We start from the raw sequence: 24573 nt of genomic DNA on the forward strand, positions 1-24573 counted from the left end.
CAGGGAACTATATTCAATACCTGGTAATGGCCTATAATGAAAAAGAATATGAGAAGAAATATATATATCTACACATATATATTGAATCAGTATGAGTACACCAGAAATTTACATAACATTGTAAACAGACTATACTTCAATAAAAAAATAGAACTGTTTCCAGAATGAGGGTATTGCTTGGGATTACACCATACCCTAGAGATCTGAAGTCAAATCAGAGTTAGAATGCATGTCGTTCTTGCCTGGTTCAGAGTATAGATAATTGATATATGTGCAGGGGGCATGGGAGCCATGGCAGGCAGATCTCTTTCCTCCCAGGTTTATGAGAGATGCTGCTTTTCACTGACGGAGCCTTTCAGGGTTACTTCTGTTGTGGAAATCTTGAAAGGGTTCAACGTCTCAAAGGTACTAGCAGAAAAACCATTTGGAGTTTTTCTGGCAGTACTTTAGGGCAACGGTCAGCCTCAGAGTGGCAGAAGTCAAGGTCACTTCCCAAGTGATTGACTAAGTATCTCTATTTATCAATTATGAATCCTTCTATAACAGATCACATTCAAGATTTTCCCTACAATCATGTACTTCTCACTCGCATTCCAACAGGCTCTTTGAGAGGGAAAGAAAAAGATGGAGAGCATAAGGATTGCACACAGGTGCTTCTGGGAGTGCGTTCTGGATGTGGGTGTCCTCCACCGTTGATGTCCCAGCGGGGAGTGGGAAATGGGAGAACTAATGCTGTAAGGTGTGCCTCGAAGCCCATGGGGTCCGTGCTTCCCTCCAAACAACATGAATTCTGGTGGCTGTGTTTGATACGGCAGCCCACACGTTGCCCTTCATGGCTCGGTGTCAGCCGTGAAAAGATGGCTTCTCCATGGCACTCTGGGTGCGTAGCCACATCATGATATGAAGAGGAGGAACTATGCCCGTAAATGGGGATCGGAAGCCTGCCCCGCTGCTCTCGTTTTTTACTTTATCTAGGAATACGGAGGGAGTTTGAGGTGATAAACAGGAGGAGTAGGTTAACGGAAGAACAAAGAAACAATTTATCTTACAGGGAAACAGAGTCTGGATCAGTTGGGCTTTGGACAAGAGTATGGTGACAAAGACACACTGTGGATGTGTGTGACCGTCCACAGACACAAAGGACAGGAACCTGCATGAATACATTATCTCATCAGTTTATTACAGGTTTTGAATTTTTTTAAAAAAATGATTCAAACTTGAAAATGTTCATTGCTTTTCAAGTAAAGTAGTTTGCCAAGTGACTGAAAAGGAGGTGGATTTCCCTCTTTTTAGTGTACAGCAAAAGTTGATCTATTATTACTGCCTACTCTGGGACAATTAAAATGTAAAAGAGTATTTCAGAATGCAGAATAGATTGTCAAAATTTCAGTTTTACATTTGCAATGACTTCCTGAGATGTTCGAGTTCTAGGCTTTCTTTTGTAAAGTGGAGGGAGGTAAGGCTCAGACACGTGAAAAAAATGCCCCAGACTGGACAGTCAATGTGAGCTTGGAACCCAAGCTCTGTGCACTCCAGGCAAATGCTCTCTCCCTTCCGTTGTCCTGCCCTATCGGCCTGAAACAATTTAATAAAACTTTACTCATATTTACACATGAGGTTCCAAATTAGTAAATTTAATTCGTGAGCAAATGCTAAATATATGTTTGAATTTTGTTGTCAGAACTAAGGCAGACTCTATCCGGATTTAATTTCCTTGGTATCTTTCATATTTCAGTCCACCAAAATAAATGAAGTGTTACTATGAGATATATTACACCAACGAACTCAGTGTCTTTGAAAGAAAATATGCATATTTCCTATGTGGCTTGAAAGCAAAATCTCTAAAGGCAAGCCATTTCAAGTTTAAGGAAACAGTATTAACAACTGGTGGTGCTTGCTATACTTTAATTTCAAAGCCAAGGTTGACAAGAAATGTACAAATCTGGATTTCCTGAGGGCAGCACGGGTGTTAACCATACAAAGCACGTTCACAAACGTCTTCAGTTCATCTCATGTGACCTTTGGGGCCATATGCTTGATAATTAGGTTAAATAAATTAAAACAACAAGAATGTGCAATTCCTGAATAAAATGTATACTGCAGAACAGATTTCAGAGTAACAAATGATACAAAATATTATTATTGTGTATAATAATATGATACAGTCGCAAAATAATATTATTATAAATGTTCCTGGTAAGGCGGTATAGGGTAATGGTTTAAAGCATTAGCTTTGGGGTCGTACAGACTTGGGTCTAAGTCCCAACTCTGCCACTGACTCCAGTTGCTTTCACAGCTCTGTCATTTACTGGTACGCATTTAAACATGTTACTTAGCTTTTCTCTGAGCCTCAGTTTCCTGAAGAGTAGATTGTGGCTTAAGATGCCTGTCTCATACTTGGTTGGAAGAGTTAATATAATTAATATGGACACTGGCTATACTATCTGAAAACACATCAGAAACTTGAGATGCTAAGTTCATGAATATTTCATTAGAACACCTATGATTCCTTCTTACTACTCGATTCTTCACTTTCCTGGTCATTCCTGGGCTGAGGTAAACATTCTACCTCTGCTTCAGAGTTCGGCTCGTCATAAAACACAAGGCAGCTTGTACTGAGAAACTGCATCTTCCATAAATCAGACACTGCCTTTGTACTTCAATATTCAGATGGACTTATTTATTTCCCCCCAAGAACTCCCAGTGCCCAAAGATGAATAATTCTCTTGAGCTATTCAAGCCACACACATGGGCACAGAGGAAGTAAAAGGGTCAGTTGATGTAAACAATAATTATTTGGAAGGTCAAATTTGTACTGCCTGTGGTGGAACATTAGCTCAGTCACCTGTCAAATTTAGCTACTGTAAGGCACTGTATTTACTTGCAGGACCAAATGAAATTCTGCACTTGAATAGAAGGTCTATACAGAAAAAGCTAATTGTAGGGAGTTAGAACTATTAGGTTTTCTCTTATTCAGAAAATTATACTTTTGTATTAAAACTTGAAAGAATCAAGGCTTTTGAGGTAAGCAGCTGAGTTTGCAGCTCAGCACTACCACATGTGACTGTAAACCGTGAACTGTCACAGTTTGACAGTTTGCTGATCTGTAAAATGGGCATACTGCCTAGGTGCTGCCCACCTAGGAGTTTTATATGAGAATTCAATGAGGTTATGCATATGAGGGCAGCTTGCTATAGACAAATCATGGATTTAATGATTATGCAGACCTGAGTTTAATTCTCAGTGACAAGCTATGTAACTTTTTTTTTAGCAAGTTCCTTAACTTTTCTGAACTTCAGTATCTCTTTCTCTACAATGGAGATAATGATGCCTATTAGACAAGACTGTCATGAGGATTTAATTATATCATGTGTGAAAAGTTGCCAACAAAAAATCCTGTCTGATATTTCCTTATCAGTACAATGTTTTATGTATAAGGTAAGAAATAAATATTTATTGGTCGCATAAATGCAGTCTTTATTTATTAGTCACATAAATGCAGTCTTTATTTTAATCCACTAAATTTAAATTTAGTGGGTTAAAATAGAAAATGGTCTAAATTTCAAACCAGAGAAGAATGGTTAAATGTCCATCCATCCAGAGAATAGACTACACTATAAGCATTACTAAGATTGTTATTTATGGTGGGAAGATGTTTGCCATATATCATCAGGGAGTGAAGAACAGAAAGCAAAGTCTATGGGATGAATAATTATTTTTTCAATAAAATTTATTTGGAAAAAAATTTCAGAAAAAAATATCTAAAAAGTATAGTGGGGACTACGGGTAAGTTTTGTTATCCCTTTTGGTGTACATGTATTTTCTTAAATATGTACAATAATATCTCATTCACATACCAAAATGAAGTATTAAAACATTAAATAAAAATAATAAGGATGAAAAAAACTGACCTCCTTCAGCTGAACATATGACCACAATTTGACTGAAGGGTCCATCCCCTTTATTGTTATAAACGCCAACCTTCACTTCAAAGGGAGTCAGAGGAGGGACACTTTCGTCTCGGTAAATGAATTTTGAAGCTTCAGAGGATGTCACCATCTTTTCCTTCCAGCCACGTGTTCCATTGGGCCTGAAAGCCACAATATAGCCAAAGCCTTCCCCATTCTGAAACTCTTCAGATACTGGCTAGAGAAGAAAAATGCAATTAATTATCAACAAAATAACTGATCAAAACCCCCTACTTCTTCCAATCTTTCAAAAAATTATAGATAACTAGAGTAATCTTTATAATACACTGGAAGCCAACATAGCATGGTCACTGGTAGTCATTGAAAATTTAAAAGACTTTAAAGGTAAAAGATTAAAAAAAAATGGTATCAGTTGGTATTTAAGGAGAGTATCAAGAGTACTGAAAACTCTTGAAGTGAAACGAATTTGCTCCAATTAGTCACGTATATGAAACAAAGGTCCTGTGATTCCGTGCTAGAATTTAACACGTAGCAGAGAACTGTCATATGGTCTGGTGGTCGGGAAGATCTTGTCACTGGTAATGCTCTGCAGGGCTCTTTGCATAGAAAACCTAGGAGAAATTAAAGTAAGACCTTTCTTCTAGTGTTTTTCTCAATTACTTTTGTGCTGTACTAACTTACGAAAAAATTAGAATATAGTGTTTTTTCAAGAAACTTCTTGTATTCTATGGCTTGCATTAAAATCTGTTAAACAGGCATCAATTGCACACCACAGACAATAGTCATTGTGATTAACTAGCTAGTCAGTGGCGCCGTTACCAGCCATTGCCTAACGCAATGCTTGACAAATACTAGATACCCAATAAACATTTGTTGATTTTTATTTTGAATTTTGATTTGAGGAGAAACTGTGCATTTGAGTGGAGGAAAAGAGACAAAAGCCTATTCTATCAAAGAACTACAGACTGAATGTTTATATCCCCCCCACCAAATTCATGTGATGAATTCTGAACCCTCAATGTGGTGATATTAAGACATGGAGTTTTAGAAGGTGATCTGGTAATTTGGGTGGAGCTCTCATCAATGAGATCAGTGTCCTTATAAGAGAGACTCTGGAGAGCTCTCTCACCCCTGCCATGTGAGGACGCAGTGAGAAGATGGTCCTCTGTGAACCAGCAAGCAGGCCATCACCAGGCCCGAAGCTGCCAATGTCTTGGTTTTAGACTTCCAGCCTCCAGAACCGTAAGAAAAACATTTCTGCTGTTTACAAGCCACCCAGTCTATAGCATTTTTGTTACAGCAGCCTGAGTTGACGAAGACACAAAACTGACAGGGAAGGCATTCCATTTAGAGAGATTTGATCTCAGTGAAGGTCAGGGATTGGGAAGTTAGCACCTCTGCAGAAATCAGAGAGAATGAACAGAAGAGCAAGACAGAGGATGTGCTCACAGAAGATTTCTTATTGGAGAAAGAAGTTTTTCTGTACATTTTTGTACATTCTAGCACTATTCTTAGCGATGGTCAGGAGTTTATTCAGTTTTCTCCAATAGAATCTCCATTTCCATATTCTAAGGCATTGTTCTGTGAGCCACATAGCCATATTTGATAATAAAGTAATTTAGCATCAAAGAAGGAAAGTGGCTTCATGGAAAACAGCTTTACCTCTCCCATTCCCGGTGGTCATGTGGTGAGGGACATTAAAGAGCAGGAGTTTTGTAATCCAAGTCCCAATTCTGCTGCTTCTCAGGGAGGTACTCAAACTGTGCATCAGTTTCAATATTTGTAAAGCAAAGAAAATCACCCCCACTAACAAGATTGTCGTACGGGATAAATGAGAAAACCCAGGCACGACTCCACAGAAACCTCAATGGTTTTAGCCTCCAAAACAGTCAAGGTCGCTACTCAATTGTGAAGTAGTTAATATCCAACTAAGCCAGACAGACATCTAAAGTAATTTGTGAGAGGATGTGTTTTAATTATTCAAATTTTATCTTAAGACCACCTATAAGAAAGGCATGCTTTAGACTTGGTTTGAAAACAAGAAAGATTCATGTTGGGAATAGTGATGTGAGTAACGTATGCTCAAGATGTTTCTTAACCTCGTTTGAATAGAAATTATTTATTTACTCTGTACCAAGCACAGATACGCTATGTGTACCTTTATTTTCTAAGAACTGCACAAGTTCTGACATCTGAGTAGGCTTTCTTACCTCCCAGGCGATGACTAACTCGTGTCTTCTCCCACTTCGTCCACTTACGTTGGTGGGTGCTGTCTTTGGAACTGTGGTTAAACATGGGCCAAGAGTGAGGACAATCAATACACGGATGTGTAATTTAAGCATTCCTACAATAAGAATGTATCGTAACCCTCCTCTGCTTGGATAACATCCCAAAAGAAACAAATCAAAATTTGTCTGAAGTTAGTGTGGTCTTACTCAATATTAAAACAAAACCCTGCTTTCAAATCTCTGTGAGAGTTTGACATTCATTTTTCATGGCCACATCCTGCATCCCCAGACTAGTCCTCTTATAAATGCTCTATGGTTAGTAAGGTCTAAATCATAATTAACACTCTAGCTAAGGACATCTACTAATGGTTAGTTAAGCTTCTCATCCCACACATTTTGTCCTTTCTAACGATGTGAACCTTCTGTGGTCTCCAGGCTGGCAAAGCCCCTGGGAAGTCCACAGGTTGACTTACTGCTTTACCAGAGCCCCCGGAAGCTCCAGTTGAAAGAAATCCTAGCCACAGCTCCATGGAGTGAGAACCCGTTCAAATAAATAAAGACATATATATATTTAAAAACTTATTAGGAATGGATCTCTCTGCAAACTCCCAAATATATAGGTATCCGGTGAAACTCTTTCGAATGGATAACTATTAAAAGAATAAATGTGTCAAAGGAATAAATTTCCTCTTCACTGCACAAAACCACAACATCTGCAGTTGAAAGGGAACATTTTCAAATGAAGAACTGTTAAATGAAGAAAACTATTAAAAGAAATCATTTTCCAGGCTATGAGCCTGCATTAGCAATTTTACACTTCAGCGTTGCCTTTATAGCTCAGCATAGTTTTTAAATGGTGTTGATATACCCATAAACAGTAAATTCACTCCCATATATTACCTACGTGGACGAAAGGCTATTAATTACTGGTGGATGTTCACAGAGCATTTTACATACCAGAAAAACTGATGTGAGATTTATATGCTACTGGAAAGAGGGAAAAAATTCTCCTTGGACCACGAAGGTGGGAGAGAACAGTATCATTGGTTCTGTTGAAATATGTGAACTTTATTCACCAGGGTGCACATTTCACTTCTTGGCAATTTTCTCCATGACATGAGTTCTTGTCTTGCTCATTCACATGTAGAAGGATGTACAAAGAAGCAGCTATCAATCTTTCTTCTTTCTTGGTTACAGACATGCTAAAGACTATTTACATGTGGCGTTCAATCTCATGATTCCCTTAGAGTTACGTGGAACTGGATACCCTCTTGTCTCTCAGTCAAGAAATCACAAGAAGTTCAACTAAGAAAAACGATGGTCTTAGAACAGTAACTGGGAATGTGCTCTAATTTATATGAAAAGCAAGCGGGTTGAACTTGAGTTTTTTATTAACAATTGTAAGTTATTCCTAATTGTAACTACCTATCATATCAGTGACATATAAATGATGTCTCAGTGTGCCGTGACACCGCGTCTCAAGACTACTGGTATATAGCGGTATTTCTGAATTCATTTTCTGGTGTAGGATATGGATAAGGCACCTAGGGGAGGAGCTGGTCTAACTCTATGTGTAAAAGAGCAGGGATACATCATTCCAGATGTATCTTCAGTGGCTAATCTCAGAGTTCTGAATACCCTGACCATCGATGCATGGTCAAATGAATAGTGGAAGCAAGTTAATTTGTTGAGATGATGCCATTATAGCTTCTTTCAGTACCAATGTTTGTAAAAAAAAAAAAAAAAGTGCATTCATGCACACATATGCTTCACATTCATCTCTGGCAATTAACAGTTAAATAATATTCTGAGTAATATTTACCAGAGCCACCTGCTTCACCTATTAGATTGGAATTACTAAATTTATACCCTAAATTTAGGATTTTGAATATTTTCCTTTGAAGATACTATGAAAATCCCTATGACCATGGATTTTGTGGGAAGACTAGGCACTGACGACGTTTCCATTTTTTTCAGCCCTCAAGCATCATCTACAAAAAGGATGCTTGGAACCTCTAGCTTGGAGTTCGAGAGTAGGCTGTAGGCTCTCCAGGGAGCAGCTCTTGAGGCTCATTTAACAAGTATGAGCAGAATGAAATACAAGTGACGATTTGATGTCAAAGCTTCTGCCTGGATCTTTTGTCATATCGTTCCTATTGTCTTTTAATGCTTCCATTTTTTTAGAAAACGTATTTAAATTTTTTTTAAAAGTGTTAACTTTTTGAATAAAAAAATTAAAAAGAAACTAATGAAAAAATGTGCTAAAAATATCCACTTTGAGGAACCAAGAAAGTAAAATTTAATTTGTTTCTGTGTGGGTAATTTCTACATCAATGTGTCCATATATGAGCTAGATTCTGTAAAATTTATTTTATTATTTGAAATCAGTCTTTGAAGTCTTCCTACTGCTAATAATTTCTTTCTAAGGTAAGATAGCCCATATTCAACTTAATGTAAAGAAATAAGATCTTCCAATTTTAATGTGTAATAAATGACACAAAAAGAGGCATTATAGTTTATTGTTTTTTAACAGTATATGTGTATAAGCATTTATTATTCTTTTTAAAGAAGGCTTACTAGATATAATAGGAAATACTAACAGAAAACTTAAGGCTTTAAAGACATGGAAATAACCTAAGTGCCCACAGATTGTTGAATATATAAAGAAAATGTAGTGTAGATACACAAGGGAATATTATTCAGCCATAAAAAGAAGGGAAACCTGCCATTTGAGACAACATGGATGGACATCGAGGGCATTAAACTAAATGAAATGAGTTGGACAGGGAAAGACGAATACTGTATAATCTCACTTATATGTGGAATCTAAAAAAAACCTGGTAGGAATGGATAACAGATTGGTTATTGCCAGAGGTGGGGGGTGGAGAAATGGGTAAAGCTGGTCAAAAGGTACAAACTTCCAGATATAAGATAAAGAAGTCCTGGAAATATAACATGCTGCATGGTGATTATAGTTAACAATATTGGTGTCGTATATTTGAAAGTTGCTTAAAGAGCAAATATTAAAAGTTCTCATCACAAGGAAAAAGATGCAACTGTGTGAGGTGATAGATGTTAACTAAGCTAATTGTGGTAATCATTTTGCAGTACATAAATATAACCCATCGTTATGCTGTACACCTTAAACTAATACAATGTTATATGTTAATTATGTCTCAATAAAGCTAGAAAAACCACCAAAAGAGAAAACCTAAAGCTTTAATAGATGCAACTCAGGCATTGTGTTTTGTTGTCAGGATCACACTGTTTGAGATGGGTACTCTAATCCTAATTGGCTTAAATTTCCTAATTACATGCAGATGATCAGTGAAACCCATACTCATTCATTTCCTTTTTAAGTTGGTAGCACACAATTAGCATCTCTGCAGTCAACACTTCGGAGTCCACCGATTTTAATTACATCCTTTTATTTACAGAACAACATATTCATGATATGTAGAGATTTGACTTAATCTTTCAGAGCCCTTCTGTTGTAAAAGTTTTATAATTCTTGTTAGAAGCATAAAATTAATATGATCAAACGTAATAAATGCTTTCATTGAGTTCAGAGAAATACATATTTACTTAAAACCACATATGTTTTCAATACAATTGATGAAAATCTGATTTAGAATTAAGCAGCTAGATGCTTTTCTCCCATCATTGGCTACTGATAAATGTCATGAGCTTATTAGCTGAGAAAAGCAAGTATACGTGCATGGTTAATGGGTTAAACTCTGATTCTTCTGAATATCTTTTTGAATAATGCTCTTGCATGAATGAACAACGTGATTAATACTTTTCCCATGCTCTGTAAATGCCTTGCTGTTTTAGTGCCTTATCTGACATATTGAAATGTAGATTTTTGTCTCTTTTATCTTATACATTGGGTAGTAAATGCTCAGAGCGAACAAAATATAGTGTACTACCTTATTTTAAACATGCATGATTTTACGCTTGAGTCGCAAAGAACTCTAAGTGTAATAGTCTGAACAAAGTCAATCACATTAATAACACGCTTTAATTAGCACTCAACTAAACAAAAGAAGACAGGATGAAATCATTTACCATTCCCCCTTTTCTCCCTGAAAAGTTTCCCATATAGATTACAGTAGATGTTTACACGGCTCGTTAAATAATACAGCTTTGTTAGAGGCTTGGGAGAGGCCACCTAACTTAGGAGCATAATCCAGCGACTGGTTTGGAAAGAAAGGTACAGAAGGCAGGAAGGAAGAAATGGAGATTGTTTATACTGTAAAGGTGGGAGTCAAGAGGGAAATTTCAAAAACATACAAACATTTTTTTCCTACCTGAACTGAAGTATGTAACATACAAATACATCAGTTCACTGATTATCATTTAAGCTCACTTTACAGAAAGAGTTAAATTGAAAGATTTTCCTAAATTAAAAAAAAAATATCAGTCTCATTTCCTAGTGAGTTCAAATAATGCATGTATTTTCTTTTCAAATTCTTTTCCATTATATGTTACTAAGGTTATTTTTACAATTATTTATCACAGTGTCAGGAACTGCAATTTATAAATATTACCTAATGTTATTATCTACTTAGATTTCAAAAAGAAAAAGTGGCAAAATCTTCTACGATAAACACTAAGTTCAGTATGAAACTATACACATGGGATCTTGAAACAGCTCACCCTTTTGGAAATCGGGATAATACTGTTTTGATAGCTTCATGGGAATCATTCTTTTAGTTTTGGCTCAGCTTGTTTTAATTTCAAAATCTCTGCAATAGATTATTTTTGATTCACAAATCTTGTGGCTAGGATATTTTAGGGAATGCAAGATTTCTCTGATTCATAGATCTTCTCTGATTCATAGATCTTCTCATAAATGGGAACAGTCAGGGACATAGGAGGTGATTATATACGATAAATGGTGTTTACCTCAACTCATTTTCTCTGAACTTCATGTATTCCACAAGGAAGTAGAAGCAGAGGGTAGGTAAAATCACCTTTGAGTGAGATTTTTTGGAATGTATGATAAAATGAAGAGACGGGACAGGCAAGAGGAAGAAGGGAGGTGGGGGAGGGGTGACCTGGGAGTCACCACCTTTGGTGTAAGATGGTAATTCTGGCTCTGCCCCTTACTTACTAGGTGACCTTGCGCAAGGTTTAAACCTCTCTTATTCTGCTTTCTTGTCTGTAAGATTCGGATAAACACTCCGTGCTTTAGAGGGTTGATATGTGAATGAAATTATTTAATGAAGGGCAAGTGCTTACTTAGCATAGGGCTTGGAACATGGTTCGTGATTTATGGCTGGCGTGCGGTATCACAGGGACTAGGAAGACAGGAAAAGTCTAACTTGAGTGTCCCACATTTACTCCTGGCTTAAAACCTCTCATCGCCCTTTTGTCTTTCAGGCTCAAGTCCTCCTACTGCTCTCTCACCACCTTGGCTTAATCAGAAAGAGACATGCCGAACGGGCACGTCTTTCTTTTAGGAAGACATTTGTTAAAATTACCACTTCTATTTGCAAAGTGCTTCTGAAACTGAAGACCTATTTCTTGAATATATTTTGTAGAAAACACTTTCCTAGATCAAACTGGTTTCACGACTTAAAAAGTCTGCTGTAGAAGCCACACTGTTACCTCTTTTTCTCCCCTAAATTTTGAGATTTGGTCTTAGAGGTCTGTTGCTTGCTATGATTTCCGTCCTCTCTTAATGTTACTAAGAACCATTTCTTTTATTTAATATAATTAAATTACTCATTGGGTTGAAGAAAGCTATGATGTTAATTTAAAACTATTTTCTTTTAGATTTCCCCAATTATTTCAGCTGAATTCTTTGTTTTTTACACCATATTTCTTTTTAGAAACATACACTGGAGGGACCTTCAAAGCCCCACAGCTTTATGCCTTTTCTCCGCACACACCAGTGCCTGACAATAGTATATAGATTTTTTTAATTGCCCCCTTTATATAATTCCACCTGCGTCCCCTTTGGTCTGGCCTTCAAAGCCCCATTAAATGTCATTTACAAGGCTAAACCACATGCCTCCAAGAGAACTAATTCAGTCCCATCTCATGACAGTATTTTATTGTGTTCGTTCCGTAACTTCTGAACTCAGTGAACTTTCTCTAGTAATTATCATGGACAAGAACTGTGAAGATACAAATACGCTACTTTCAGAAGCAGCAAGATACAGCGCAGTGAAAGAAGTTGTGTTAGGAAATTAAATGAGTCTTTTCTGGACTTGGGATGAGTCATGCGTAACTTTGGATGCTAAAGTGAGGTTGGCTAGACAAAACCACAGAATTGCTAGGAAACAGGAAAAAGACACAATTTTATGACCTTTTTTCCATCACCCTTCTCCAGCACACACACACAAACACACACACAAACACACACACACACACACTCAGGGTTTTAGCTCAAGGAAATTTTTGGAGGAAGGTTGCCAGCTTAGCAGATGGGGGTGCTTGTGGCATCTCCCTCCAGCCTCAGCTGTCACTACAAGGAAAGTGGGAGTGTCATTTCCCCCTCGGGCTACGTGAGAAAAGAACTGGACACCAGAGCTGTAGAGAGTATAGATGCTTGCCTCTCACATCCTAACTGGATACAGTTGAGTGTCAGAATTTTGTAAGATGGCCCAGTCCCCACATTAGGCAGTAGAGCAGAGACCAAAATAGTTCTTGACAACATACTGTACCTCTAGAGTCTGGCAGGTCAGAAATGTGAAACGATTACTGTGGGCAAAGCAGACACTATGGAAAGTGGGTTTGCACAGGCCTTGCTGCGATCACAGACCATAAACCTGCCTGCCAGGAGACAGGGACGTCTCCAACAACCCAGTGTAGCCCACAAGAGAAAGAAGCAGGTGTGGACAAAGGCCATCTCGTGGAGCGCTCCACATTTCCACGAAAACCACAAATTGCAACACCTGAAGTTGTTTTTCATTTTCTTCTTTTCTGACCTGGAAAGTGCCCGGGGCAGCAGTTGGAAGGTGAGGGAGGAAGGAGAAAGAAGAAAGAAAAGACAAACACTAACCCTCAGGTCCTGCCTGGGCTGGGATGGAGGAACAGAAGCATGGAATTGGATATGAGATTAAAGGTTTTATTAAATTAAAATGAATTTTTTTTAATACCTTAAAGTCAGATTGCCCTAGTACCTAAGAGAGCCTTGGATATAGTTAGGGCGGAAGCTGGAGAGGAATACAACTATTTTATGTTGAAACTCTGTGGAGTTCAGTGTGTTTAGTAAACTGGTTACATTCCTGTAACATAATATGGTACAGAAAGCGCTAAAGCTAGGAAAGATTTTCATCTGATTCTTTACTTGAGAATCATACTTATCTGGTTGAGCATTAATCTCTTGAATGTAGAAAAAAACTTTTTTCCATGTGTGGCCAGAAATATGTAGGTGGCATTTATCATTTCAGAGTCCAAAGAGAATGGCAGGACAGAATACCATGTACTCAGAAACTGGGAAGCTATTTGAATGAAGAACACATTTTTAAAGCAAGGGCTTTCATTTGCCACTTCTTTTTCTCTGCTCCTTTTGTCTCATCTGTGTTATAAGAGCCAAAGAAATGGCTACACGTTGGGACAATACCAGGATCCACTTATGGGTGAGACCTGGCTGGACTGGAAACCAGCATGAAAGGCCAGACACGGAGGTGGGAGGGGGATGGAGAGAAGAGGCGTGCTCTGCACTGGGCGCCCCACTCTGAAGGGCTCCCTTGACTCCCCAGCCGGGCAGGCTGGTTGAGTGGCCGGGCTGGACGGCACACAGTCTGCCGTGGAGACCTCTCAGCAGGACAGGGTCTCGGAGCAGCAAAGAGATGGGATGGCTCTGACTATATCAACAAACATATATTTAACCTGAAAATGTTTCCTCAATATGAAAAAAACAATGTACACATGATTACTATTGTTTAAATGTCTATTTAATGAAGTAGTATCTCATTTAAATTCAAGATGATGCTAATAATATTAAATGGCTAATATTAAACATTTATTATGTGCCAGGCAGTCTGCTGAGCTCTTTACCTGCATTATCTTATTTCATCCAATAATCCAAAGGAGTATGTTGTGATATTATCTCCATTATATAAGTGAGAAAATTGAGCCTTGAACAATGCATAGACCTTACCTACGTTCACTGCTAGTAAGTGGCAGAGAACATTACTCCAGATTTACCGAACTCCGAACCTCAAACTCTTAATTACAGCTGCTAGGTAGAACCTTCGTTTATCTATCTATCTATCTATCTACCTATCTACCTATCTATCTATCTATCTATCATTCTATCTATCTAATTCATCATAATTTGAAATAAAGAAAAAAAAAGAAACTGCAAATATTGAGATTTCTATCAAGAGCTTTGATAATAATAGACATTTTAAACTACAAAGAAAAATGCTAATCCTCTCTAAATTACAGGTTACATAATTAACTCTATCTTGTATCCTCATTGAGCTTTCAACAATTAGTGTTATAAATATGTAACTTATAGAATATTAAAGTTCAATTAATTGAGAAAACTGCTCTTGCTAAATTCATATTTTCATATTTTTCTATTTCTACCGTTTCCTAAAACTGTGATTTTTTTTTCTCTTGGGTGTCATCTTTTTAAATGGCAGGGAAAGCATTTCCACTACTCAATCCAAATATATATACTGGTTTGATGATAGTCACATATTTCCAAAATTAAACACAGAGTTATATCTATCTATCTAATGAGCTAATTAAAACTTGTAAGAAAACTGTATTATAAATAAATTAAATATAAATGTACATTAAAGTAAAAAAACATACAAATATCTCTTACTTTTCAAAAGTTTACTCGACACCACTTTGCTTTTACAAAAGACCTACATTAGTGCCTGTTTCTGCTGATCAACAAAAATCCAAGGAGGATGTTCACTTTTATGAAAAAAGGTGAAAAACAGAAAACGGTTCTTCAGTTTATGCCATTTTTGGCTTACAATAGTTTTCAGAGGAGTGCTTTCCTTCTGGATAGGGGGGGAAAACCTATGTTTGTATCACTATTTTGACATCCTATTCATAATGTCAGACTGAACCAGTTTATCTTATATTTATTGGCTACTAGGAGTATTTTGATGACCGTAAAATTGAAAATACACTCTCTAGAGGAAATTGCAAAGAAAATTTAACTTTCTGGGGGGCACATGTGGGCAAGAAACCATTCCAAGGTAAAAATGCTTTGCTAACGCTGCTTTGGGATTTAGAAGATTCTCGTAAAGAGGAGAATTTTAAAGGGACATAAAACTTTCAACTCAATATCCCGCATGTGAGATCTTTTCTCTTTTCAAAGCAACTCCACTGATTTTCGAAGATTACTTGGTCCATTAGAACAGCATCATCTTTAAAATACAGGACATGTTCTTAATAGAGGCAGACTGTGTCACTTGAGAGGATGTCTCAGGATATTGGTGTCCCTTTTAATCCATGCTGTCTGATGGAACAAGCACAAAACTCAACACTTGGTTCAACACCATTAGTAGCTCAGCCCTGTGTGGTACCCAAGCACAAGCAGCATAAAGTAGGCTTCCTCAACTCACTTTCAAAAAAAGTATTTCATGCATTTTTCATACCATTTCTCTTCTCTTCCATAAGATTTAAATGGACTATAGTACATCATGTGTATAGAACTCTTGATAAAATGGAGAGAGAGGCGCTATATGATTGAGGTAACTGCAGAAATAGACTAAGGACGAGGCTTTCAAAATGCATCATCGGAACACAATTTAGCTTGAAAAGTGAACGTGAGTTTGCTAAAGGATTTTTTCATAGCACAAGGAGATTTATACTATAGAAATTCTAAAAGGATCATTCATCCCAAACGGATTATTTATTTTCAAAATGAATATTTATGGAGAGCATCTGAATTAGGCAGTAATCTTTGCCTTTGTTTAAACACAATTAACAATATGCAAAGTAAGGCAGTGCTTTTTAGAAAATACGCGAGCATAAGTACTAATATTGGCAGTCATTTCAATATCTGCACAGCGAGTTTATAAAATGAGGAACAACCAGTCTGTTATGCTCTTAATTAATGAACACCTGTACACAGGGAAAGCATGGCTGATTTTACGAACGCATGCAAATCCAACCGGGCAATTAATGTTCAATTTAAAATTCAGGCTATTGAAAAGTAGCAGAAAAACATAAAAAACAACTTGTAATAGGCAAATCACAAAAGCAGAAAAGTTGGATTTTCTGTGAATGAATCTTTTCCAACATATATATAGGCCACTCTATCTTTTATTTCCTTGGTCGCTTTATTTTTATATGAACAGAATTGGAACTTGTTTCTTATGGTTATTCGTACTTTATGTAATAAGTTGACCATTCAGGTTTCTTTTCTTTCTTTCTCTTTTTAAGAGAAAAAGTGTGTTTCTCCAGACTGAGTGTGTTTTAGAGAAAGAATCAACTCTTTTGATAGTCTATTTTAATTATTAAGAGCTTCGTTCAATTTCTAAGACATCACAAATCACATTTTTGGTCCTATTCTACCACCGTGGTACAAAACGGACACAGTTCAGTCTTAGTCTTCTGTGTGTGTGTGTCTCTGACCTGAGTCCTGGTGTGGGTAGCAGCAGATAAAAGAAAGAAAAGGGATATTCCTTTTTAGTCTTTCAACAAAAACATAGGAGGCACGAATGTCAGACGTTGTTCTAGGTGTTGAAAACAGAACAGTGAACAAATAAGACCACGTTCTCACTCTTAGTGCACTTGTGCTGTGATAATCATGAGATTCGTACGTTGTCACTGAGTGTAAAGACGTTACACTTTGCTTTTGCCCTCCTTGTGTCTGCAGTCTAACCCTTCTCCATTTCTCTGTTGTTTCGACTGTTCTCATCAACACTATTGATGTTTGTGTTTGCCTAAGCGAGTACCCTACCAGACACTTTTTATATACAATTTTATAGGAATATAAAAGAGAGAGATCAATAAGACTTTATCCAAAATAATTAAAGCTCTACTAACAATTTTTCTTTTTTCTGCTTCTTCCGGGTGATAGACAAGATGTCTTAAAATTTGTGTTTGAATAAAGCTGTTAATTTTCCTTCTGCGGTCTTTAGAAACATTTTACCAGAGAGACTTCATTCTGAAAGGCCAGAAGAATGCTGTTCTTTTCCCAGTTAGGAAGCAGATGGGTATTTACTTTACACAGACATCAAGAAGGCAATAGGTAAAGTCAGGACTTTGTTTGTCAGGGCAGAGGGGTGGAGAGAGGTATAGCTCAAGTGGTAGAGTGTGTGCTTAGTATGCATGAGGTCCTGAGTTCAATCCCTAGTAAGTCCTCTATAAGTGAGTACGCCTAATTACCTATGTTTGTCTTTGCAAAGTGTAATTCATACCAGGTCAGACGGTGAAGGACAACACAAAGACTTAGGAAAATGCACTGTAACTAGAGGTAACCATTATCACTGGAGAAAAAGAGGGTGAGACAGTCTGTTCTGAATTTTATGGATCTGCTATATTGAATGAGTACATAATTAGAAAGAAACTAACTGCTTCAATTTCATGGTAACTCGAAGATGGTGCAAGGGCAGGGAGGAAAATTGAAGCAAGTACACACCTGTATTCGTAGAAACAAGAAGAAAAAGATCTGAAAACAAATAAACTGAAATAATTATTTCAAAAGAAATGATTTTATGATGTATAGGTAAATGAATCAGGGAATATTATACTAAAGTAAGCAATTATGGTCAATTCAGCTTGCTTTCAGAGTGATCAGGCGCATACCAAACAGCATTCTGGCTCCCCAGGATTCTTACCTGCTTCATTCGTGCGAATCATTCGCGATGGGGTGCTTGGGTCCCCAGTCCCAATTGGATTGGTGGCCACCACTCTAAACTCGTATTCCACCCAGGGGTTCAGGTCCACTGCCATGGCTGATTCCATGTCCCCTGTTATGATTTCTGGGACTACAGAGAGGAAGGAGATTTCATGTCAGTAGGAGGACTGGAAATGCTTACCAACTGTGGTCAAAGATCTCACAGGCACCGACGGAATCAGCACAATTCTTTGTGACGTGGGGCCATTGTGTCACCTCTGGTCTCAGTAAAATGAAAATCAATCTTCAGAAGACTTGCACGTGTCAAAGTTGGTTGTAGTTTGAATTCTTTCATCTTTCCACGTAGACTGACATAACATAACTTGCCATTAACTACACTAAAAATCATTTGGTCAACCCCTCAGCCCCAGATAAGAGGCCAACTCATCTTCTAATTTTAGCAAATAGTTCTCATATTTCTAGAGAAATTTCTCAAGCAGTTTGCCTCTCCCAGTCTGGGCAACATGAGTAGCCACTTGGCAGTTCCAAGCAGCAGGTTAAGCATACACTTCTCTAATTAAAAACCTCCAGTTTGTGATTTCAAAGGGAGAGCTCTGAACTCTCCTTGCAGTGACTTTTGTACTACATTTAGATTTTATTAAAACATCAAATTATGTGTCAATATAACTACCATGTAGTAAAGTATTTTTTATATAGTGTTTATGCTCTGTTTGGAACTCTTTTCCTTGTTCACTCATGTCTGCTGTCTCAGAAATATTTCTGGAAGAACACTTGTGACAGGGGTAAAAATGGGGAAAGTGGAGGACCTCTCTTAAGAAGTGCAAATGTCCTCTGGATTTATATCAGCCCTGGATTTCTTTTAAACGTATCAGGCCAGCGGTGGGTGGAGGCTCTTGGTTTGATGACTCAGTGCACTTTCACTATGACAAGGTAGAGCTAAATGCATCATGGCTTCCCCGTGAAAATCCCTTTTGAAATGTAACGAGAATATTACCACATAATCAGCTCCATGAAAGGTGAATGATCAGAGCATTGTCAGTGTGGGCAGCCAGACAAAGCTCAGCCCGACAGAGCTGACTTTTTTAAGCAATGAAGACATGGAAATAAGTCTTTGGCTGAAATGGCAAATAAGCAACATCCTTGGAGTCTAGGAGGGAGGGGTAAAGGCTGCTGTTCAGTCCACAGCTTGGTGGAATGATGAGCTGTGTTTGCCAGATGTAAAGGTGGGACCCCCAGCCCTCCCTAGACCCTGCCATCCACTGGATCACTAGTACCTGCCTTGGGCCCATCAGGACTTACTGTTTCATTGCTTTCTGTTTATATCAGTTACTTCAAGCAGCTCCAAACATCTCAGTCATCCCTCATCCCTTTTATTCTAATCCCCATAGAATTCTGCACATTTCCTTTTTCTGGCTTAGTTCCCATTCTCTCCTACTGTTTGAAATCCTTTCACTATGGCCTTTGGAATTCATAATCCATCATTAGCAAAATTCCCATTTACTCACTCTTCTTTCTGAACATTCTTCCAACTTTTTACTCCAATAGAGACCTGAATCCCCTCTGAGACAGCCTTGTGCCTCTCGAGGAGTGGCCCTCCTCAGATGCTTAGCGAACAGTAGCCAGTCTCTCTCAGTTCCATGTCTCTCCTCCCTGCCTCCTCCTCAAATATCTCTAATACAAGCATGCAGCTCATTTTCCCACTTAAAAATGAAACAAAAGTCTCAAAATTTCCTCTCCTTCCAGCCTTCACCTAGTTTCTATGTTTTGCAAATATTAAATTTTATATATGAACAGATAAACAGAAAATTTCTTCTGTATATAGCACAGGAAACTATATTAAATATCTTGTAATAACCTATAATGAAAAAGGACATGAAAATGAATATATGTATGTCTATGCATAACTGAAACATTATGCCATATACCAGAAATTGACACATTGTAGATTGCTGTGTTTCTGTTTCCTTGATAGCATAACTTCTTGAGAACTATTTGTGCCTTTATTTGCTGTCTCCAATTATTTTCTTTCCATTCTCTCTTGAATCTAATCCAATAGGCTCTTAACTCCATCATTCCACCACAACTGCTCCTGTCAAGATGACAGTGGTGTCTATTGCTAAAACCCTGTGGTCAGGTCTCTGATCCTTGTCTGACGTGGCCTAGCATTGTGCTTTGACACAGTTGATCATTCTCTCCTCTTTGAAATACTTTTCAAAACTTCTGATCTTGTTCTCCCTGGTTATGCCTTATCAGTCTCCATTGCTAGTTTCTTTCTGTCTTTCAGATGCACCCTGGTTCTATTAACTCCCGTTTTTTTCACTCCATGGTGAGCTAATCTGGTCTCATGGTTTTAAATAGCCTTTGTAAATTGATGACTGCAATATTTTCAGCCCTGAACTTGTCCCCTAAACTCCAGAATCATGTGTCCTATGGCCTATTAAATATTTCTATTTGGGTCGAGTTCTTGGCCTTCCTTTCCCCCACCTACTTCTGCAGGGTTCCTTTTTCAGGGAATGACAATTGCTGTATCCAAAATTTGGGGGACATTCTAGATTTCTTTCTTTTTCTCCTGCCCCACTCCAACCCATAAGCAAATTATGCCTCCTTGGTCGTGGATTAAGGATGTTGACTTCTCCACTTCCCTTTACAGCAAGACTTCTTAAAAGAGTTGGCCGTATTAACTTTTCTCCCATTTTCTCCTGAATCAATTCTTATGAGACTTTAGTTCTTGCTATTTTACTGAAACTGTTAATGTCACCATCACCTAGTGACTTCTGTGCGACTTAAATCAGTGATCATTCCTCATCATACTTGCCATGTCAGGAGCATTTGACACAGGCGATTACTTTCCCTTCCTCGGTAGATTTTATTCTTTTATCTGCCAGGATATCACATTGTCTTGGTTTTCCTTTGAACTGAATGGTTGTTTCCCCTCTTATCTTTGGATGGCTCCTCCTTTCCACAAATTCTTTTATTGGAAAGCTTGAGGGCTCAAATTTCATCCTCCTCTCCTCTCTATTTTACGCTTCTATCCTTGGAGATCACACTGCAGTCTGGTGGTTTAAAATGCAATTTATATGCCAATAGTTTCCCAATTTATATCTTTATTCTAAACCTCACTCTTAAACTCCAGCCTCGTATATCCAATTGCCCACTTGATATCCTTAGAGGCCCCATCTCCAAATATAGTCAAACGGATGGTTAGGGTTTCATCATATTAATTTGGGGGAGACACATTTCAGTCCATAGCAGGCAGGTTGCAATTTTTAAAACGTTTAAAAAATTTTAATGAAAATATAGTTGATGAACAATATTACAAAATATAGTTTTAGGTACGCTAATAATGATTCAACATTTGCATTCATTATGAACTGATCGCCACTGTAAGTCTAGTAATCATCTGTCCCCAAACAAAGATATTACAATATTGTTTACAATATTCTAGTGCTGTTTATCACATCCTTGTAACTGATTTATTATGTAACTGGAGGTTTGTACCTCTTAATCTCCTTCACTATTTCACATTCCCAGCACCAAACTTCTGACAACCACTTGTCTATTCTATGAGGCTGTTTTCACTTTCTTTTGTTTGTTTGTTTTTGAAATCCACATATAAGTGAGATCATGCAGAATTTGTCTTTCTCTGATTATTTCATTTCATTTCAGAGCATAAGACCTTCTAAATTCATCTATGTTGTGTCAAATGACAAGATTTCATTTTTATTATGGCTAAGGAATATTCTATTGTTTATATAAATACCATTTTTAATCCATTTATCTATCAATGGACTCTTAAGTTGCTTCCATATCTTGGCCATTGTAAATAATGCTGCAATAAACACTGGAGTGCATAATATATCTTCTTGAATTAATGTTTTTGTTTCATTTGCATAAATACCTAAAAGTGAGATTTCTGGATTGTACAGTAGTTCCATTTTTCATTTTTTTGAGGAAGCTATTACTATTCTCCATAGTGGCTCTCCCAATTTACATTCCTACCCAGAGTGCACAGTGGTTTCCGTTTCTCCAGTTGCTCACCAACATTTATTTGTTGTCTTTTTGATAATAGCCATTCTGATGGGTGTAAGGTCATATCTCACTGTGGTTTTGATTTGCATTTCCCTGATGATTAGTGATGCTGAGCACCTTTCCCTGTGCCTGTTGGTCATCTCTATGTCTTCTTCGGAAAAATGTCTATACAGTTTCTCTGCCCATTTTTTAATCAGGTTGTCTGATTTTTTGACATTGAGTGGTATGATTTCTTCATATATTTTGGATATGAACCCATTGTCAGATACATAATTTGCCAATATCTTCTCCCATTGAGTAGACTACTTTCTGTTTTGTTGATAGTTAGTTTCCTTTGCTATGCAAAAACTTTTTAGTTTGATGCAGTCCTATTTGTTAATTTTTGCTTTTGTTGCCCTTGGTTGAGGAGACAGATTTATAAAAATATTGCTAAGATTGACTTCAAAGAGTATACTATATTTTCTTCTAGAAATTTTGTGGTTTCAGGTCTTACATTTAAGATTTTAATCCATTTTTAGTTTATTTTTGTATACGGTGTAAGAAAATGGTACACTTTGATTCTTTGGCGTGTAGCTGTCCAGTATTTTCAGCACTATTTATTGAAAGGCTGTCTTTTTCCCACTTCATATTCTTGCATCCTTTGTCATAGGATCGTATGTGTGGGTTTATTTCCGAGCTCTCATTATCTGTTACGTTTATTTATGTGTCTGTTTTTTGTGTCAGTAACAATCTATTTTAACACTGTAGCTTTGTAGTACAGTTTGAAATCAAGGAGTGTGATACCTGCAGCTTTGTATTTCTTTCTTGAGATTGCTTTGGCTATTTGAGGTGTTTTGTGTTACTGCACACATTTTAGAATTATCTGTTCTAGTTCTGTGGAAAATGCCATTGGAATTTTGATAGGGGTTGCACTGAATCTGTAGATTGCCTTAGGTAGTATGATCATTTTAACAATATTAATTCCTTCAATCCATGAGCATAGTATATATCAATTTGTTTGCATTGCTTTCCATTTTTTCCTTCATATCTTTTACCTCCTTGGTTAGGTTTATCTCTAGGTATGTTATTCTTTTGACACATTTTTAGATGGGATTGTCCTCTTAATTTCTTTTATTGATAGTTCATTGTTAGTGTAAAGAGATGCAAGAAGGTTTTATGTATTACTTTTCTATCTTACAAATTTAGTGAAATCATTTATAGGCTCTAACAGTCTTTGGTGATGTCTTTAAAATTTTCTATATTTAGTATCATATCATCTGTAAACAGTGAGCTTTACTTCTTCCTTTCCAGTCTGAATTCCTTTTATTTATTTCTTTTCTTGTCTGATTGCAATGGCTAGGACTTCCAGTACTAGGCTGAATAAAGATGGGAAGAGTAGACACCCTTGTCTTGTTCCTGATCTTTGAGGAAATGCTTTCAGCTCTTCACCATTGAATATGATGTTAGCTGTCAGCTTGTCGTCTATGGCCATTATTACGTTGAGACATATTTCTTCTATACCTACTTTGTTGACAGTTTTTATCATAAATGGATATTGAATTTTGTCAAAAACTTTTCTGCATATATTGTGATGACACCTAGATCTTGGGGTTCTCAGTCTCCAGAACTGAGAGAAAACAAATTTTTGTTGTTTAAACCACCTAGTTATAATGTTTTGTTATGACAGCCCATGTAGACTAATATACCACCTCTCCCATAGTACTTCTGACCCGCCTTACAATATAATATTTATTTTTTATTCATTAACTTCTAAGATATCATATAACTTCCATGTTTATTATGTTGTCTGTTTATTGTTTGTCCTCATCCATATGGATATAATCTCCACAAGGGTAGGCATTTTTTGTTTCGTTTTGTTCACTCATATATCCAAGGTGCCTAGATCACTATCTGGAAAGTGCTCAATATATTTTTGTTGAATGAATGAAAGGGGAATTCAAATCTCCAGATGTGATCAAGAGTTAATTTCTATTTTAATCTTGATATAATTATTTCAGAATTTGGCTAAAAAACAAAATTAATATAAAGTTTTAAATTCCTCCCAAGGCTATAGATATTTATGTTCCCTTACCATAACTATAGGTTTTAGATTCCCCCGCTCATTCCATATTGTCTCCACTATACTTCTAATTCCTCTTTAAAAAGAGAAAAAAAAAACAGATTTAGAAATTCTAAATTCATTCCTACTTATAAGGACTATAAAAAATTGTAAAAAAAAAAGCATGAATTGAAAGTATTAATATTTTTGATGCAATAACATACAATATGGAATAGATTAGAAACATTTTTTATAAAATTAGGATTTTGATTTCAAATGCAATGTTGTGGAGATTAAAGATAATGGAGACCGTAACCAAAGTAAGTATTTTTAAAGCCTTGCAGCTATCTTTCTATGAAGATAGTCTCTCTGGAACTCTGGGGACAAATTGGTTTCAAAGAAGACATTCTGTTTCAGAGAGAACATACAGCGACTAAAAAGTGCGGATGACTCTATATTGATTCAGGGAGAGAAACTTGTTACAATGCTTTTCCTACTAAAAGAATTGCATCCAAAAATTAAAGTAAATAAATAAATGTTTAGTTGATAAATTTAATC

At 37.0% G+C, this 24573-nt stretch overlaps 1 protein-coding gene across 1 annotated transcript in view; it reads right to left on the reverse strand.

Annotated features, from left to right (window-relative positions):
* Positions 1–24573, reverse strand: part of CNTN5 (contactin 5) — a 550779-nt gene that overhangs the window by 39611 nt on the left and 486595 nt on the right. Inside the window, 3 exon segments of the mRNA XM_032488283.1 lie at positions 3912–4146; positions 6140–6210; positions 17929–18078. Coding sequence (XP_032344174.1) covers positions 3912–4146; positions 6140–6210; positions 17929–18078 — 456 coding nt within the window.

Source organism: Camelus ferus, chromosome 10, assembly GCF_009834535.1.
Source record: "Camelus ferus isolate YT-003-E chromosome 10, BCGSAC_Cfer_1.0, whole genome shotgun sequence".
NCBI classification, from domain to species: Eukaryota; Metazoa; Chordata; class Mammalia; order Artiodactyla; family Camelidae; genus Camelus; species Camelus ferus.